A 19,436-nucleotide genomic window follows, 5' to 3' on the forward strand; every position below is an offset into this window, starting at 1 on the left:
AGATGGATTATGGGGGAATGTGCTTTGAACATCATAGTCTTATGATGGAGCCTTTTGCAGTGGAAACAAAAGTACAGGGCTGTTGTCAACATTCATGATTTTCAGTTAAAGCATGATCAAACATGGTGAAAAGACTGTAATGACATGATGAGGCTCCAAATTCATTTTAATAAATGTACTCAACTTCTGTATAGTATCTTTTCACAGTTTTGCAGATTAATTCAGTGGAAAACTATTTGAATAGAGAAGTTATAATTACACTCGGCAATTAAAACTCTTTACAAGAAGAAAAAGCTAATATAATTAGCAACTTCCTTTCATTGATCTGTAAAACATAATTTCAATCCTTTGTAGTAAAGAAGTGAATGAAATTGGAACATTTTGTCTGTGTGTGCTGCAAAATGTAGAGCTAGCCTAATTAGTTGTCCTGAAAAAATGTTCTGCTATAAGCAGAATTTTAACACTTTTAATTGCAGTTGTCTAATATTCATCATTTTGTTATATTTTAAAGAAATATCTGTTATTGTCATTTTATTCTTATTTCCTTATCTCACTCTGTACTTTTGATTTACTGATGTGAAGAACAATTTATTAAATGATTGAATGAAGGAGTTTTATATTTACAGGTATATCCACCCTAGTCATTCCCAGCTTGTAGCCTCCATCTGTATTCCTTATGTAAAAACTGTGACAGCTGTTGGAGCCACTAATGAGTTTCATTCTCGTATCCTATTACCATGACTACATTACACTTTTTTACTAAAATATTAACCTTGTTGCCCTTTCTTACCATGTTATAGAGAAACTGTTGAATGGTCAATGTATTCACAAGAAAATTTTGATGCCAAAACATTAAAATATAAAGATATTTATTTAAGTGATGGTTGAAGCAGCTATGATAGGTATCCTCCCAACAAGAAAAACTTGAAAAAAATGTTACTATTTAAAAATGTAAGGTGTGAAAACATGCAATGTAAGTGGTAAGGTGGAAGAATACTTAGTAAATTAATCTGAATGTGAAAGAGGAAAATGCGTAAATCAAAAGAAGATACAGGATTACAGAAAGAAAAAAAATTATATATATTTTTTAAAAGTTACTTTATGTTCAGCCCTTTCCATTTTATTGAATGGTGTAGATTTTAGTATAAATACTGACTCAGTTAATCAGTGTCCATTAATGCTATAATTTCTAGACAGGGAAGTCAAGGTTCCTTTTCTTTGTTTCAAATGCTAATGACAGCAGAATATTAATGACTGTAATTTGTATTAAAGTAGACTAGTGTGTCATTTCATGTCGTTATAGTGATGTTGAGGAATGAAACATTACTGTTGGAGGGATTACATGTACAGTTTAATCCAGAATTTAAGCTCTGTATGTAGAAATGGATAAAATTTGTACAAGTTTAGCATCACCTGGTGCAGTGCTGTGGATATCATCAATGAATTTTACATACGTTTAGGGTTGGACTCCTGTGAAAACTTTGAACATCTGCCCTCACATAAAACCAATAAGAAATTAGCATGCCATATACAGGAACAAAACTATAGAAGATTTAGAACCTGTGCTATGATAATGACAAGCCAAAAATATTGTGATTAAACAAGCAGATGAAGGTGGTGCCATTGTTTTTGAAAATGAAAATGTTTTGAAGAATGATTGAGACAAATTGCAGGTAAAAAGTTTTGCATCCAACTCAATGAAGATCTAACTTCATTTCAAGAGACTGTTAAGCAGACAGCTAAAAACTTGTTGACCGTAATAAACTTCTGTTGTTAATTTAACCTTTTTAACTTCTAGAAATCTTGCCAAATGAAATCATTTAGACTGGTCTACCATATATGCCTGTAGTTGATCCACATAATTATTTACATGCTTCTGAAACCTCTTGTTATTATCCTTTTTTCTAGACTACCATACCTTTATGATGGACTTTCAGTCCCCTTACATATTCTTCTCTCGTAATGATGGATTATTGATGTAAGACACTTCGTTATTTAAACAGGTTAAACAGGCCTTAGTTTCAGGTTAAACACTTTTGAGTCTAATTGTCATTACAGTTTACAGAGTAAAGGGATTATTATGGGAATTAGAATCAATTCTGTGATCATTTGAGAGAAGTAAAAAATGGGAACCTTGACTTTCCTGATTCTCAATACTTTGTACTAACTTACACTTCTTAGCTTTAACACTAATAAATACTGGTTAGCTTTAGCACTAATGGAGACTGTTTAGCTATAGCACTAGTGGACACTGCTTAGCTTTATCATTAATGAAAACTGGTTAGCTTTAACACTTATGGATAATGCTTGGCTCTAGTACTAATGGCTACCCCTGAGCTTTAACACCAATAGACACTGCTTAGCTAACTTGTAAGTATGCACAATATCATACACCACTTGAAAGAATGGAAAGAGCTGATTTTAAATCTGAGAACTAAGTAACTTTAACAAAATATTTTTCTTTCTGTATTACAGCATTTTCTTTTGATTTAGTTATTTTCCTATTTCATTATCAAACTGCAAGAAAATGATTTCATTCAATTTCTCGATTCAGTTTTAATTTTTTGTATGGTGTAATCAATTTGATAAGTATGTTTTCAGTTTCTTAACACTTAAACTCTTTGATTGTCCCAACTTAGTACACTTTAATGTTTCCCGATCATTGAACTGTACGTGCTTGAACTTTTTACAGTATTGTTGAATGATATTACTCATGTAAATAATGTTACACCCTGTGTTGCATGTATTTTTTGGATATACAGTCCAGGTTGTTAGAACCAGTCGAGACTTGTGAAGAGCAGTTGCTCGAAGTATTGCTTTCTGGTGAATGTGTTGCAATTTAGTGTTTATGTATACTCTTAGCTTTGCTGTTCCCTGAAAGTGCCTTGTGATCTACTCTTAATGCATTTGATTACATTAACATTCCTAGTTAAAATTTTTCATTAGTGTAAACTTCCCTGAAAGTGGCTTGTGATCTACTCTTAATGCATTTGATTACATTAACATTCCTAGTTAAAATTTTTCATTGGGGTAAAGTTTTCCCTTAAAGTACCTTGTGATCTACTCTCTTAATATAGTTGGTCAGGGTAATAAAGTCATAGGTAGCATATACTGCGAGATATACTGTATAGTATTTTTGAGTTGGTGAATATATTCTATGTAAGGGACCTTTTATTTGGAGAGACTGTTTGTTCATGACAGGTGTTGAAGGGGGTTGCACCTTGGGTGGTCAGAGATATACTGTTTCTCTTCACCCATTTAGGGAGGCCAGGCTTCCCAATTCTCTCATACATACTGCCCTTGTGTAGAGTCTTCTCTAAGAGTGATCTGTGATCTACTTTCTCAACTCAACGCATTTGATCACATTAGCATTTCAATTTAAGATTTTTCATTCCTCTAAAGTCGTTCCTAAAAATTAGCAAAATTAGTGTACATAAATAACAGATTATGTAATTTTTAGCCACAGCATAGCAGCTCATAGAATGGCTCCGAGTTTTTTTTCAAGTACAAACTTTTAGCTCGTAGCTCTGTTATTTCTTGATTGATTTTAGAACTAATTACAGTTTTGGATTAAGGAGGTTAAACCCTTTCGATTGATGTATTTGACCATGCCCAAGGTCTGCTAGATTAATTTACTCTAATCCTGCCTAAAATAATTTCAGTTTGAGGGTAGACACCAGAGATCCTGATGAGTAATAAAATCTAATTGGGTATATGCGAGCCCCATGGTTTGGTATTGCTAGCACACAAAAATATAGCTTATAAGAAGTACAAAAAAAGTCTTGGAGTTTAATTTAATCTAATCCTGCCTAAAAGAATTCCGAGTGCCACGGCTATTGAGGATTCCCTCTTGTTCTTTGCGAAAATATTGTCAGCCTGGAAAATATTCTTAATGTAACGTATTTGTTAATAGTGGTAACTTTTATTTCATTTAATGAAGATTATTTTCATCAGGTGAAATAATTAAAAAATATAACTAAGCATAATAAATTTATAATAAATCGTTTGAAACTAAATATTCAGATATGAAGTTTTTTCCAGCTTCAGTTAAAGCAATTCATTTATAAATTGTCCATTTAAAATGTGTGCTAGACTACAAGCTTTTGTAATTTTAAGAATATGATGTTTTACATACTAATTTAGCAGTAAATATTCCCTCACTTAGAACAAAACAGAATTGGCAGTTTGTGCCACCTCCATAAGGGGGTTGTCCTTTATTGATATGAATACAGGTCAAGTAGTCAGAGAAGAAAATGAAATCCATTCTCGACCAGCTCACTGCATCTCACTGAACATGGTGAGATAACATTCACAAGTATTTTGTGTCTTCTTTCTCTCTTTCTAGCTACACATATGTATGTTTTAATTTGACTGAATTTTTTTTCAGTTGTGCGTGCATTTTCTTAATTTTCCAGGAACATCAAATGACCAAAAGTATTCTAGCTTATGTTCTTGATAGTTACCAATTTTCTAAACTTAAAATAAATATGAAGTCCAAGCTATCATTCAGTTCACTGGTCTTGGGTAATTTCCCCCATATCAGTAAATTTGGACATGGGCAAATATGAGAAACAAGACCAGGCTTCGTATAGCAGTGGACTTTATATTATACATATGATGTTTTTAGTTGTCATTTACTCACCATACTAAACCTGTTTTTATATATAATTTGAAGATTGTGGAGCATTCATGGTGCTAATATATTATTCTAGATTGTTCAACAAACTGTTTGAAGTACTAAAAATAAATATGAAACCTAATTTATCATTGGATTCATTACTTGTTACTGATTTATGCTGGCAGAAAGCTTCAGATACTTTCATATGAATAAAAAGGTGCGTAGCTGTTGTTACTTAATAGTAAACAGAACATGAATGACAGTAAAGTTAATTTTAGTGAAAATAATGATAAATAATTGGTGTTCAAAATTAATAAATAAACAATACTGCTTTATTAATCCCTGCCATAATTCTAATTTGTAGATAACACAAGTGAAATTGATAATAATAAATAATTGGTGTTCAAAATAAATTGTAAGTTCTTAAATTATAAACATAAAAATGGTCTTGAGTATTGCCTGTATTATAGAATAAGTGTACTGTGATGAGCATGTATGTTTTAATAGTGACACTTGCTGCTTGCTGTGTATGCTAAAACCACATTTAATGTATTGTTTTTACTAAAACTTGTACATTCAACAGGGATCGCCATCAACTAACCAACCTACTTCAGCCTACAATCTGTTTCTTACTTGTGCTATAACAGATGGGATAAAGCTTTGGGATGTACGAAACAGAAGGTTGGTACTGATCTTATGTTTCAAAGATTAAAAAAAAGGGGGTTCTAATATAAATAGTGCTCTGATATTAATTTCATCATATTTTTGTACAATAATTTAGAAAATAAGTAAGTTTAATGAAAACATAAACTTGATGCCTTGAATAAGCTTTAACTTGTAATAATAATAAAGATGCAGCATATCAAAGTGTAACTTTTAAATGAAAAAAGTATGAACTTGTATATCTTTCATAATTTAAGATATTATGAATACCTAAGATGATATGATAATTTTTTTTCCTATCTAAAAAAAAAAAGATCAAAAGAATTAACGAAATTTCAGTTTATTGCAATGTGGTTATTGTATACTTAACTGACTTGTTATTGGTTCTATGTTTTTACACATTGCAAAACATGAGTGGATCAGATTGAGTTGAAATAAGAACCTAGACAACTTGCATGTATAATAAACTTAGTATACTTGTGTGGCTTATCTAGGTCCGACTGAATTAAATTTAGAGCAGTGGGATAGGCTCACTTAATAACAGGAAATTTGGTCAAGATACAGCTTACAAAGTAATGCTATATATCTGACTTGTAGAATAGATGAAATAATGAAACTGGGCACAAGGTGAAACATGAAATGAACAATCTTTATTTATGTTATGTAAAACACAAACACGGTGGGTGTAATTGCTTTTGACAATTGATTATATTGGACCTTCTATGTTTAACTGCTCAAATTGAGTCCATGTACCAGAGTGACTAAATCCAGTGTTCCTTACTCTGCAAGAAATGTTGTATTTACTCGAAGAAACTTGCACTACCTACATTACTGGTTGTTCTCCTTCGAATATGGATGAGGCCTTAACCTCAGTATATCATCTGAACTACTATTAAAGGACACTGTCTACATCCTTGCACAACACATGCAGAAAAGTTATTATCCACTTGAGAATAACAAAGGAAGCTAGAATGATATCAACTTAAAAGCTTTCTCAACCACCAGTATTATAGTAAACCTGCACATCTACAGAATAAATGAAAATTCAGAATAAATATTATAATATTACTGTGCACTTCTCATTTCTTATATATTCATATACCCACTTGTATGTTGAATGCTACTGTTTAAACATTCACAGTGTGCTTTTATACTATTTTGGACAGTGTGTTTTACACTATCCTAGTTGTGTGCTTGTATAATGATCTAGCCATGTATACTAACCTAAAACCAATGATGAACTTTGACTTGATCCCAGTCAAAGTGTGAGGGGGGTAGGAGCACTGGGAAATATAAGTCCCAGCCACAGTGAAAAGATTAAAGACCAAGACATTCTAACAGTTATTAGACATGGAAAGTTTGATTTTTCTCAGAGTATAGTAATCAGTTTGCCCCTAAAAAAGAAAGGTCCACCTTTCAAAAGTGCTCTGGTTATAGGGTTTTTATCATTTTGTAATCAAGACCTATGCAGTTTTACTGGCTAACAACAATATTTTGGTCTATTTTAGTGTGTTATATTAATCCTATAAAAATGTGTTTATTTTAATAATCCTCTCACAATTTCTTCCCTTGTAGTAGAAGTATATTTTATATTTATTTTACCAATATGAAAAGACAAGTGACATTTTGTGTCAAAACTTTACTAGCTGGGAAGCTTATATTGGCATTTGGATAATACTTTTGACTAACAGTTGCAACTTGTTAGTTTTAAAGCTTGGAAAATTGAAATAATTATTTATTGCTTCTTGAAAAATATTAATCAAAGCATTTTTCTTTTCTTGGTAATTAGTTTTGTTCTTTGTGGTTAAAAAATATTTTTTGAGATCTTTTGAATGCACAATGTTTGAAATTACTTGGCTGTCTAAGCAATTATTTTGAAGATTAAAAATACGACTTTCGTGCTAGCATTTTAATTAAAAAATAATGCTGTTAGATGTGTAAAACGACTGAAAGACCATCCCAACACCAGGCTTCCCTGTTCTGCATCCTTCAGTCCATGTGGAACATACATTGCTACAGGTGCAGAGAACCGAGCGGTGAGTTTTTGACTTAAAGTAGTGGTGATTTTCTGTGTTGTAATTATTAAATTGTACACCTAACTTACAATGTGACTTTGTCAGAACTTCTCTTTATTTTTTTAGTATACACATTCATTTAGAATGGCTACGGTGCAGAATATATAAAAAAAATTAATACAAGTTTTTCACAGGTTTAATATGGCTTCATCAATCAATACTACAACTAAACTATTTTAACTAGAATTTTCAGTCCTCTAGTCTATAAATTATCTTATTTTTATTTTCAGTGTTAAAAATATGATTGTAATGCTATTTGTTATATTAACTATTCATTAATTTTTAAGTAGAGGATATTACTTGTTCCATACCAAATAGATTTACAGTGCTGGAAAACTTTAAACAGTTTATTTTTTAGCATATAAATAGAAAATTTTGTATACATTCTACACATTTCCCCATTAATTGTTGTTAATGGCCAGAGAGTGGTATGTACTACAGTAAACACCTACGTCTTGTTCCTTTGGTGTAGATTTACTTGTATGACATCCGTGGTGGTCATATAAACAAACTTGGAAACTACAGTGATGTGATCCTGCAAGTGATATATTCCCCAACTAATCCACAGGTTAGTAAGTGTCAGAATTTAGAATAAATACATTTAACAGATTTTACTATAACCATAGAAATCATCCACCTTGTGTATTAGTCATCAGCTGTAAACCATCATGACCTCTTTATTCTGTCTGAAATTATTTTTGACATTCATTTAAAGTGTTATTTCAAAATACTGTTATAACCTCCAAGTCCTTTGTTGGAGTTTTTCTTTTTGCCTAAAAATCTTAAATTGCTAAATAATTTACACTTAGAATTTAATTTGTCATTCAATTTATTTTTCAGGGGTGGTGGCAGCAAATTACTCAATTAAAATCTAGTATTTGTTATTTTTATAATTGTAAGTTATGAGTTAGCATAAGGAGTGTGTTGAATTAACAAGTAAGTAAGTAGGGATTTCAGTTAGCCACAGTTTAGCTTTATTGATCTAGGTTTAATGTTAAGTTTCAGTGGTATTTGTTTGCATGAGATTAATCAATGGATAATGTAATATCATCTCTCAGTAATTTGAAGTTTTCACAGAACAACTAAGTTTGTTTCTGTAGTTTTAATGGTATATGTTTAACTTTTAGTAAAACCTGAATGTATACTAACTAGACAGGTGTGATCTAGTGGGTAACATACTAGGCTTCAACTTGAGAGGTTTAAGGTTTGACCCTGCAATATGCTACTAAGTGAATTCCACAATTTTAGTTGTGGGCATTACAGAAAAGATAGCCATTCTCACTACTTAGTCAAGAGGGGTCATGTAGGCAGTGCATGATGGCAACTGGTTGCTTTACATCTGGTCAGCAGTTCAAAACTAGGGTTAATTATGCCCGAATTTTGGAGTCTTTGAATTCATCTTTTAGACCTTTCTTTGCATAAGGTGATTATTCAAAATGAAAATGTCAAAAACTTTTTTTTTTCTCTAAATGAATGATAAATTAAAATCAACAGCTTATAATAACTTATATTAGTGTGAATAGTACAGTTGACATCTAAACTTAGTGATGTTACATTACACCAGGTTTCATGATTAATTAATATGTGATAATTATTTGTTTACAATCTGTAAGCAAGAAACAGTTGGCAGCAGTATTGTGTTACCTGTTCTGTAAATTCCTCCAGTATAATAAGTTGTGTAATGTAATAATATGTGAGAATATATTAAAACAACCTCTGCATGAAAAACTAATACATCTCGTGTAGAATTAAAATGAGCTGTGTTGTAAGACATGAAAACAACCTCTTGACTAGGGAATATTGTACTAATCTAGATTAAAGATGTCATCTATTTTAAGAAGACAATCTATCTATTTTTCTTGTTTAATAAATACTCTTGATTTATACTTGTCACAAAAACCTTTGTGTTTCTGATCAGTTTCTTTATTTCAATAACTGATTGTTAAATGTCATTTAATTTTAATAGTTAGTTGCAGCCACCTTGGATGGAACTGTCTACACCCACAAACCAAAAGAGAAGACTTGATAAAACTGACACCATAAGTAAAGGTATAATTGTTTGTAACCCTTTTAACAATGTGACAATGAACATTGATTGGAATATAGCTAAAAGGAAACTGGAAAAAAAATTATTTATTAAATAAAATTTATAAGTGCAACATTATTGTCTCACACGTGTTTATTTTTTAAGAATTCACACTGAATACACATCATAGATACTGAATGCTTTGAACATTAAAAACACATGCAGCTTATGTTAAAGTGTATACAAGTGCTTTAACTTTGTTCTCTCTCTGAGTTATGTTAAAATAATATTGTTGAAAATGTTTCTCTGGCATAAAACTTGTATAACAGAGACAGTAACAAAAATTAAATGTTTTAAGTAATTATTAATATAGAATTTCATGCATGTATGTCCATGTTATAAGTAAAATTGTAAAATACAACATTTTCGACACCAAGACAGTAGAGAATGTTATTGTATCTATTTAGTATGTGTAATGAAAAAAATGAGACCTATAAACTTGTCACCATTGTTTGATACAGTTTTGAAGTTATTGGTTATTTTGTTTCAGATGTTTTGTGATAAATATTTCATAATATGAAATACTTAAAGATATTCAACATTGTATTTTGTTTTATGCAGGAAGTGGGGAAAATCATAACTTTTTACCATGTTGTACTTGAAAGGGTTTTTAAAACTGAAAGCATAATAACTGAGGAACTTTCAATGCTTTAATTCACATAGACATTTGAGCAGCAGGAGAATAGAATACCCCTAATGCAGTAATGATGGGGTAAGTCTCACTAATGTTAATAAATTCAAGGAGAGAACATAGGGCCTAAGTTTAATAAGTATACAATTCTTGTAAAACCTATACATTGGCCTAATAAAGAGATTGATTGGGTGATCTATATGATAGAAATTAGTAGAATATATTTGTGCATACCACAGCAAGTTTAAAATAATTAGAAATTAATTAATTCAAATCTTGAAAATGAAAACTATGTTTTTCTCCTGATTTATATATGGATCAAATTTTTGGAAACTTGCTTTATAATTTAATATCTTTTAGTTAAAACAAGTAATAAAATTTTCCATGAAATGCATGTACCATGCTGAAGAGATTACTCCTTTTAAAAATTGGGCATTGTATTAATCTGCAGAAGTTTTTCAGTGAAATAATGACTTGCATATTGAAGAGCAGAAAAACAAGTAAATGTTAAAATATATTATTGAAATGTCATTATTTGTTTACTGCTTTGAGTGGATAGAAGTAAAAGGTTTATATATATAGATAGATAAATAGATAGACATATATATATATACATGTTACAAAGCTTTCAGTGTCTGTGAACGTACCAAATTAATGAAAACACAAAATGATTAAATTACTACTACTGATAATGTGTGTCCCCTTGTTGGCTCAGCAGTAAGTTTGAGGGCTTATAATGCTAAAAATCAATATTTGATTCCAGCAATGAGCTCAGTGCAAATAACTCATTGGATAGTTTTGATCACAGAAGAAAAAGTTATTATACATAGAGAATCAGAATAATTTCTTTATAAAAAGTATTTTTTAAATTAAAGATTATATATTGTTTGGAGGAACATCAAAATTGCAGTTTTTGTTGTTGTTCTTGAGTTTATCATTTTTATTTTTAGTTAAATGTATACACATTTTAAATGTGAGTTTATATTCGGGCAAAGTATAACTTAACTTAAGATGGAAAACATGGGATGTAAATAAATAAATGTTTTCTCCATTTTGAAACTTGAATCTTTTTATCACAGTTGAATAATTTTATATGAAGGTACTCAATTTTCTTCACAATCACATCCATAAATACAGTTAGCTACATTGGCTAACCCTTTATTGTGTTTTTTTAACTAATGTTTATAGAGAGTTTATTAATGTTATAGAAACTTGCATCACGTCAGAAATGATCAATGGTAAGCAGTACACAAGTGTGCATTTGAAACATTAGGACACAAAAATAAACATAAAATCTATAATTCAATTTATAATACTTCCTTCAGTTTTTGAAATGAAGATTAGGGCATACAGCCATGGCAGCTTCCTAGTTGTGAGAGAAGTTGTCTGACGAAAATGACTTAACCAGGTTGTATATAACATAGAAAATGGTATTGAGAATTGTATGTTTTCTTAGATATCTCTAACTTGAGCTGTTTGGATGTGTTTAATGTATCAACAAACCTGAATTTACTGTGATTTGAAAGAAACTATGTTAGTGTTGAAATGAAAGAAATAAACTTGACAGTTCATTTGTTGATGAGAAGATTGGAAGACTGTTTCAACAGAATATTAAATCACTAGTTACATAGGTGAAAAAAAAACATTAAATAAAAAATCTAAAAAAAGATGAGTATAACTTTGAGAGTGCTGTATCATTGAAACACTAACTACTGTATAACATATATGAACTGGAACTTAAGAATAAAGGTATGAACATGAACACAGAGTTAATACTCATGAGATCATTGATAACTTGTTAATAGTATGGTTTCTCCAGCTGATTGATTATATGTCCCATGACTCAAAACTTTCTCTTTTGCAAATCATGAAAATTAGAGTAATAATGTTGGAGAAATGTTTGTGGGTGTTGTATAGTGTATAAAAATTGACACCAGTTGCAGTGTGAAGCTTAAGAAGATCAATGCAAACAAGAATAATTCAACATGCTCTTTACAGATGATTGTCATATTTGTGAAAATTATGCTATCATGAGACCTTACTAAATATACAGACAATAAATTAAACTTGTAGCAGATTACCATTATCATTGGTTGCTTCAAACCTTGCTAAAGATGCACCAGGAACATATACAAGTTTGGTATGTAAACTCTTTACTAAAAATAAGGAGTAAACAGAAGCTTTTGTGTATAAAATCATGTATATGAAGTTTTACATATGTCAACAAAATGAACATTTGTTTTCCATAAGGTCTTAATTTAACAATTTTAAATTCAAGACATTGTATGTTTGGAGCTGGCCTGGCATACCACAGGGTTAGGGCACTTGACTCTCAATCTGTTGGTCCCGGGTTCAAATCTAATCACTGAACATATTCACCCTTTCAGCCATGAGGGCATTATAATGTGATGGTCAATCTCATTATTTGTTGGTAAAGAGCAGCCCAAGAGTTGCTGTGGATGGTGTTTGATTAATTGCCTTCCATTTAGTCTGTCACTTCAAAATTAGGGACTATTAGCTCAGACAACCTTCAAGTAGCTTTGCATGAAATTCATAAACAAATAAACATATGCTTAGAGCCGGTGTGAGTAGGATTTGGTAAATGTTTCTTGAGTGACTTGGGTCTGTGTTTGTTTATCACATGTAGACAGTGCTAATACTGTTTGCAAAACTTCAGTGGTCACAGTGGAATTTTCATCACTACCTGTGGATCCTAGTTAGAAATTAAAAGATAATTTTAAGGATTTGTTTCTTAAGTACCTCCTAGCCAAACAGTGTACATCTGTTTTTGATGAAGATACAATTTGTGTGTGTGTGTGTGTATATATCACTTTTATATTTATCCTACCTGAAGCTTCTGAAGAAACAAATTTAAAGGAAAGATTAAAAAGTGAAATAAAAAATTTACATCTAAATATTAATTTAATAACAGAATTTATTAAAAATAGATTACTTTAAGTTTAGCTAGAAATTTTGACCGAACTTTAATGTGTGGTTCTTGAAAATAACAGACTTTCATTAAAAGAAACCTGCTTTGTGAAGTGCTTTATGTGCTTGTTATACACTGTAAAGGTGTATGTCTCACTTAAATACTTGTTGGGCTATTTTCAAGGATAATGTTGTTGGAGGACTAGTTTTGATTTTGTATTGACTTCTTCTAGCAACATCATTGTGTTTAAGTTTAGAAGTGTATGGAGGCTAGGTCATCCGTACTTTCATTTATGGAATGACTAGTGATTCAGGGAGCACCTATGTTCTGGGAGAGTTATTGTTTTCTGTACATATTATGTTCTCTCAGTATTCATCCCAAATTCCTGCTGGTAAAATCTCTTAGCTTTCTGTGCACTTGCCACAACCTTTTACAAAGTGTCATCCAACATGGTATTATGTATTTGATGTCAGTTATCAACTGTTCATTTTACCCTACACTGCTGAATTAACAACAGTTTGTAATAAAAGAGAGTAAATACTAGAAACAATATACTAGGGTGCTGAAAAAAACTGCAAATGTGCTTGTTGTAGGTTCTATTGGTTAGTCACACCTGTGAACAAAGACCACCTGAGGGAAAGTACCAAAGTAGTCTTTGTCTGAAATGTCAGGCAAACTGCAAACTTTTTAGTACAGGATCATATGGATACATGTATTTTCAAACATACTTTCCCTGAATGTAATAATTTTTTGAAAGAATGTGCTTGTTTCGTGTGAAATATACTTTTTACCCAGGAAACAGAGATATACTATTGAGGATAGTACAGAAACAAGCTGCCATATATTAAATGTGCTGAAAAGGCAGTAATATTTTGACAGCATTTCAATTAACTGTTTTTATCAGTTAAATGTAGTCTTTTACATTTATTTTGCCATTTTTTTCCTTTCAGTACCTCTACAGAGCATTTAAACATTACTACACGATTCCCCCCAAACATGCTCGCCCTTTCAGCCATGGGGGCATTATAATGTGACCGCCAATCCCACTATTCGCTGGTAAAAGTGTAGACTAAGAGTTGGCTAGCTGCCTTTCCTCTAGTCTTACACTGCTAAATTAGGGATGGCTAGTGCAGATAGCCCTTGTGTAGCTTTGCACAAAATTCAAAAACAAAACAAACAAAGACCGTCAACGTAAGACTAAGAAAAGTACTGAATTTAATTAACATCTTCGATTTTCTACTACTTGGCCTGAAACTACGAACTCATCTATAATAATATCGCCAATATCAAGAAAGGTAAATCATAAAGCCAGATTTCTGAAAACATAATTAGAAAAATAGGTATATTTTATAACATAAGGAAATGAAAATGTAAAATATTTGTTGAACTAACATGACAATTTAATATCATGAGCACACAATTTATAAGATATTTTTCGATTATTTTAAATTAAACTCTTTCATAAATATTAAAACACATCAAACCTTTCCTCTCCTGACCAAAGTATAGAAAGTTGCCGTTCATGTTTAATAATGACACCAGAATTACACCGTGACACTGTCTTGCAACTTTGAATTGCTGGTGCCAGCTCTTCAATGTTTCGAGTTCTGGATTTTGACTTATCTGATTGAGTAGCGATGTATAACCATGTATTTATTTTTTCCGTCAAGATATCGCAACCACTCAATACAGGACAATTATGTATCCGGATAGACCTTTCCATATATACTCATTTCATTTTTCAATGTGTTGTGGTATGTAACGGTTGAACAGATATGTTGTAGAAACAAATAGAGGGCGTACGCAGACATTTTTCCAGGGGAGGAGCAAAATCAAGGGACTATTCATATACATATACTGAATGAATAAAGAAAGAATTATGGTTCTCATTTGAGGGGGGCAGATGCCCCACCTTACCCTCGAAGTACGAGAATATTTTGTTTTAACACAGCATAGGCAAACGCTCTATATATTATCCTTTAAAAAACTTAAGTGTTAGCACAGGCTTTTGGTATTTAGTTACAAGTTCCAAACAAACAGGATATACTCAACCTTGAAATACCTTAATCTTTTTCTAAGTAATGTCTTCCATTCATAGGTGTAACCTTAAAACTTGTTCATCTTGGTACCTTGCATGTAGAAAGAGACTCGTGTAAAAGGATGGAGCAGTAGGAAACAGTGGTTTCTCTTTTCTATAACTTACGATTATCTGGCTGACGTAGCATAAAATGAGAATGGAATATAATCCCAAGTAAAACTAACAAGTTATATTTCATATCTTGCATGGTGGTTATCACTTGAAGTTGTCTTACGTATTGTCCAATAGCCATTTACTCTGAAAGCTGATTTTGAGATAAATAACATTTTATTAAATATATTTCTTCAAAGTGACTTCTCTAATATGTATGTTAACAAATTGTACTGTCTGTGAAACATTTTATCTTGGCGTTGTAGTTGTGATTGAATCTGACTTACTTAAATTTTGCTCAGAAAACTCAAAAACCTCTATTTTTTTGTTTTAATACCTACCTATGGATTAACTTTTATCTGAGAAGATTTCAAATAACGTAACATTCGATACATTATCGAAATACTATGTGACTAAGACAATATTATAAATAGTATTAGTTTTTACAAAAATCACATTTATCAAATTAGGTATAGACCCTATTTCTCTTACGTAATGCCCCAACTCACATTTGTTCTAAGACCTTAAGGGTTTAGAAGAATATATATTAATATGCTAATCACTATATCTGCCATATCCAGTGCCTTTCATCCAACACCAGGGCTCATCACACTGGCTGGTGCTATTTATATCATGAATTATAGTGTGAATTAGATTAAGTAACTAAAGATTTATTGTAACCAATTTAGTCATTTACAAATCATAATTATGGCAAGGATTAATAACACAGTATTCAATAATTTCTTGAATCTACCATTTGTTAATGGTGAATGTTGTTCACTAGCTGCCTTCCCACCAGTCTGTCAGTTCAAAGCAGCTTTGTATAACTTTGTGGGAAATTCTGATGCAGTGTATATATAAAATATTTACTAATGTCTAAGGTGATTTAGAAAAATACCCCTTCATGTATGTAATGAGCTACTCTTATCCACAGCAACATAATGTATAAAATACATTTGAACATTGATCTCATACTATTGATTAATATCTAAAATATATTACTGTCATTGTTAATTACCATGATTCAAAGCTATATCCTTAATTTTTACTTTTAGCTAAAGCTGATTAAGCTTATTCAGGATGTTTAAATCTGGGACTGGCCACTTTGTTAGACTTGAATGTCAGTTACTAATGGTTAGAGTTCTTTCTAAAGTTTGTTTATGTGGAATTAAGTACTGAATATTGTATCAACAGAAGGTAAATGATTTTGCATTTGAACAAAATCGTTTAAAAAATTTATTCTTTTTAAATTTAAAAGCAGTAAGACTTTCAAATGTAGTACAGAGTTTCATATACAGGAAATCAGGTTAGACATATTGTCAAAATAATTTTATTTAAAAAAAATAACCTCTCAGAGTTCTATACATGAGCCTTTAAAAATATTGTTTCAGCCACTAGAATATGTGGTTTCCATGTTGAAAATGATGAATTTTATATTAGACATATATTGAAACAGTATCACTACAGTGCTACATTGTAAAATGCAAAAGTTATGCCTTTAGCCCTTTCATGCTTTAGAAAATGAATATGTTGTGGTGGTGTTTTTCCACACTAAGCACAGGTTACCTTGTACATATTTAGACTTTCTACATGAACTGGGTGAATCTTGCTGTGAATGACCCTAATAATGCCAATGTGCTGTCACTCACAGTGGGTTTTAGTGTAGACGTTTCTGCTTCTGTACATAGCTAATACACTAGGTAAGTCGTTAGCTACTTTTCGCATTTGGCATGCTGTACACATGCAGAAATAGATATGCATGAAAAACCTGTTTTCCATTTCTTGAATAGTGAGTAATCTTCTGTCATGGGTGACATGACATTCTGGGAAGTGCTGGCAGACTTGGAACTTAATATAGTTACAAGCAAAACTGGTACTTAGAGCAGAATTCACTCAAATATAAGTGTCCTGATTCTAATGCAGCTTTATTGTCAGTTTTGACTTGGATTTATTTGTTGTTGTTCGATACAGGAAGCCAGTCACACACTGTTCTTTCTATAACCTGACCTTAACATGTCACATTATTTATCTTTTGTGCCAAATGAAGGTGATTATAGTTCAACGTGAAACTTTTTCTTTCAAGTCTCTATTTGTTTTCAAATTTGAGTTATTTGCACTCCCAACCTAAAACCTCCTGTTATTGTGGTGCTTAATTTATATACTTGTTGGTCAAGTGCACCTTTGAATAATACAAACCCAGTATCTTAATTATTAAAAACTTTAACATCAGTTGCCCCGATCTACATTTGGCTGTTTCTTTTCTTATTTGTGGTATTCTCGAATTAGTGTACAACAGTGTTATGATTGCTTATTATAAAGAACTATTTAATTTTTTTCTAATTGTAAATGCCCCCCAATGGCACAGCGGTATGTCTGCGGACTAGCAACGCTAAAAACTGGGTTTCGATACCCATGGTGGGCAGAGCACAGATAGCCCATTGTGTAGTTTGTGCTTAACTTCAAACAAACAATCTAATTGTAAACATATCCAAGCATTGCAATTTCGTTAAAAATTCTTAACTCAAAACAAATACATCTCAATGGTATTTATCACAGAGTATCAGCAAGGCTTCAATATCGGAAATATATTTAACAAATAGGAAATTATCCTTCCCGCTTGTAGGACTTTATTTTTTTTTATAATTACTGCTGTAATCTTTTATTACCGGTAATTGCTCCTCTAATGATATTTTGAAATTAAAATTATCCATCGAAACATGTAATTTAGAAAATGGAAGTGCCTTTCTCCCTAGAAAATTTCAAAGTTCAACACCAAGTGTTAAAAACTTCGAGTGTTACATCGATATTGCTTTCAGAATAAAGAACATGTAATTATTATATACAGTGGCGTTTTCCTAACTTCATGTTTTCTGAGTGGGGAGGGGGTCAACAGAAAAGGAATCAAGGTTAATAAAGGTTAACTAATAGTTTAACTGTACAGGTTTATAAGTATTATTAAAATACGATATTCAAAATATTAATTAGAATATTAAATTTCAATAATAAAGTGTTCAGTTCTGGAATTAAAATTATTTGGATTTTTCTTGTTCATGTCCTTATTTTTCCAAGTCCATTAAACCTTCATTGTAAAAATTAATACGGCTTGTTATTACATTATTTTCGAATGAGCTAGTGTAGACTTGCGATTATTTCTTTTCGACCAACTATGTGCAATCTCAGGGATATTTCCATGCGCAGTAGACCAATGGAAAAAGTGCAACTTTGGAGTTATTCATCTAACGGCAAATAGTGTGACCACTGAATTATTACCAGTCAGATAATGCATTATATTCTGTGCGTTTTTGAATTGTGCATTCTGGATATAATTGTTAAATCGGTTTCTTTAGGCAATAGACTATGTATGAAGTCTAATAAATGATCAGTCGCCATTTAACTCCAATATCGAAGCAGTAATTCAGTGCACACAAGAGAATTATAAAGCACTTTTATTCAGGAGAGAGTTTAAAATTTTGCATCAGAAGCACGCAAAGCATGTTCCAAAGATGTATACACAACATTTAGCAAACTTTGCAATATCAAGAAGATGTAGCCAACGTTTAAAAATCGTTGCGGCATCGAGAAGGTGTACATAATATTTTGCAAACGTTGCAACATCGAGAAAGTATACGCAGTGTTTAGCAACTGTTGCAACATCGAGAAGGTTTGCACAATATTTAGCAAACGTCGATAACTCACAAGGTCATGAAACTTAGACATTTCTGACGTTTGAATGGTGAATTGAGAAAACTGATAAAATGATGGATAATGACAATAAGATTTAAACTTATTCTTATATATTTCGAGCAACAAATGTCTTCAACATTAATAAAGATGGCTGGGGTGGAATGTGATGCCTGTAATAAAAATAACAATGCTTAGCTATTTATTTTTGTTTTTATAAATAAAATATAAATATGGATAAACGACCAATTCAGGAAAAGAGCCAACATTGAAATGACTTACAATAAGTCTTGAATAATTTCATTTGCATAACGTCGTTAGTGTAAATTAGAGATAGCATCTCTAATCCCAAACTAACATCGTCATGCAATAGATTGAAGACTGACATTAGTTATACGAATTGGTAATAGGCAATGCAATTTTCATATGTTAGTGTTACAATAATTTAGAGATAGAACAGTCGGATGTTGGTATACTTTGGTGACAGATTTTCTTGTAGGCAGATTTTGTTAAACAAGACCGATGTCTGTAGGTTTACTTTCTTCTTAGAATTCTTCTCAAGAAG

The 19,436-nt window shown here is 31.4% G+C and overlaps 2 protein-coding genes across 7 annotated transcripts in view; both read left to right on the forward strand.

Moving 5' to 3' along the window:
- The window catches only part of LOC111088508 (WD repeat-containing protein 27-like), a 75,915-nt gene extending 64,260 nt beyond the window's left edge, over positions 1–11,655 (forward strand). For all 6 annotated transcript variants that reach the window (XM_022398853.1, XM_022398855.1, XM_022398856.1 and 3 more), the window contains 6 exons: positions 627–724; positions 4,176–4,297; positions 5,202–5,299; positions 7,215–7,317; positions 7,829–7,924; positions 9,323–11,655. In XM_022398853.1, the coding sequence (XP_022254561.1) occupies positions 627–724; positions 4,176–4,297; positions 5,202–5,299; positions 7,215–7,317; positions 7,829–7,924; positions 9,323–9,382 (577 nt within the window). In that variant the 3' untranslated portion in view covers positions 9,383–11,655. The remainder of the gene's footprint in view (positions 1–626; positions 725–4,175; positions 4,298–5,201; positions 5,300–7,214; positions 7,318–7,828; positions 7,925–9,322) is intronic.
- Positions 10,068–19,436, forward strand: part of LOC106470256 (neuroglobin-like) — a 20,082-nt gene continuing 10,713 nt past the window's right edge. The window contains exon 1 of the mRNA XM_013930801.2: positions 10,068–10,154. The gene's annotated coding sequence lies outside the window, so the exon portion shown is untranslated. The remainder of the gene's footprint in view (positions 10,155–19,436) is intronic.

This window comes from Limulus polyphemus, unplaced genomic scaffold (assembly GCF_000517525.1).
Source record: "Limulus polyphemus unplaced genomic scaffold, Limulus_polyphemus-2.1.2 Scaffold3909, whole genome shotgun sequence".
Lineage (NCBI taxonomy): Eukaryota > Metazoa > Arthropoda > Merostomata > Xiphosura > Limulidae > Limulus > Limulus polyphemus.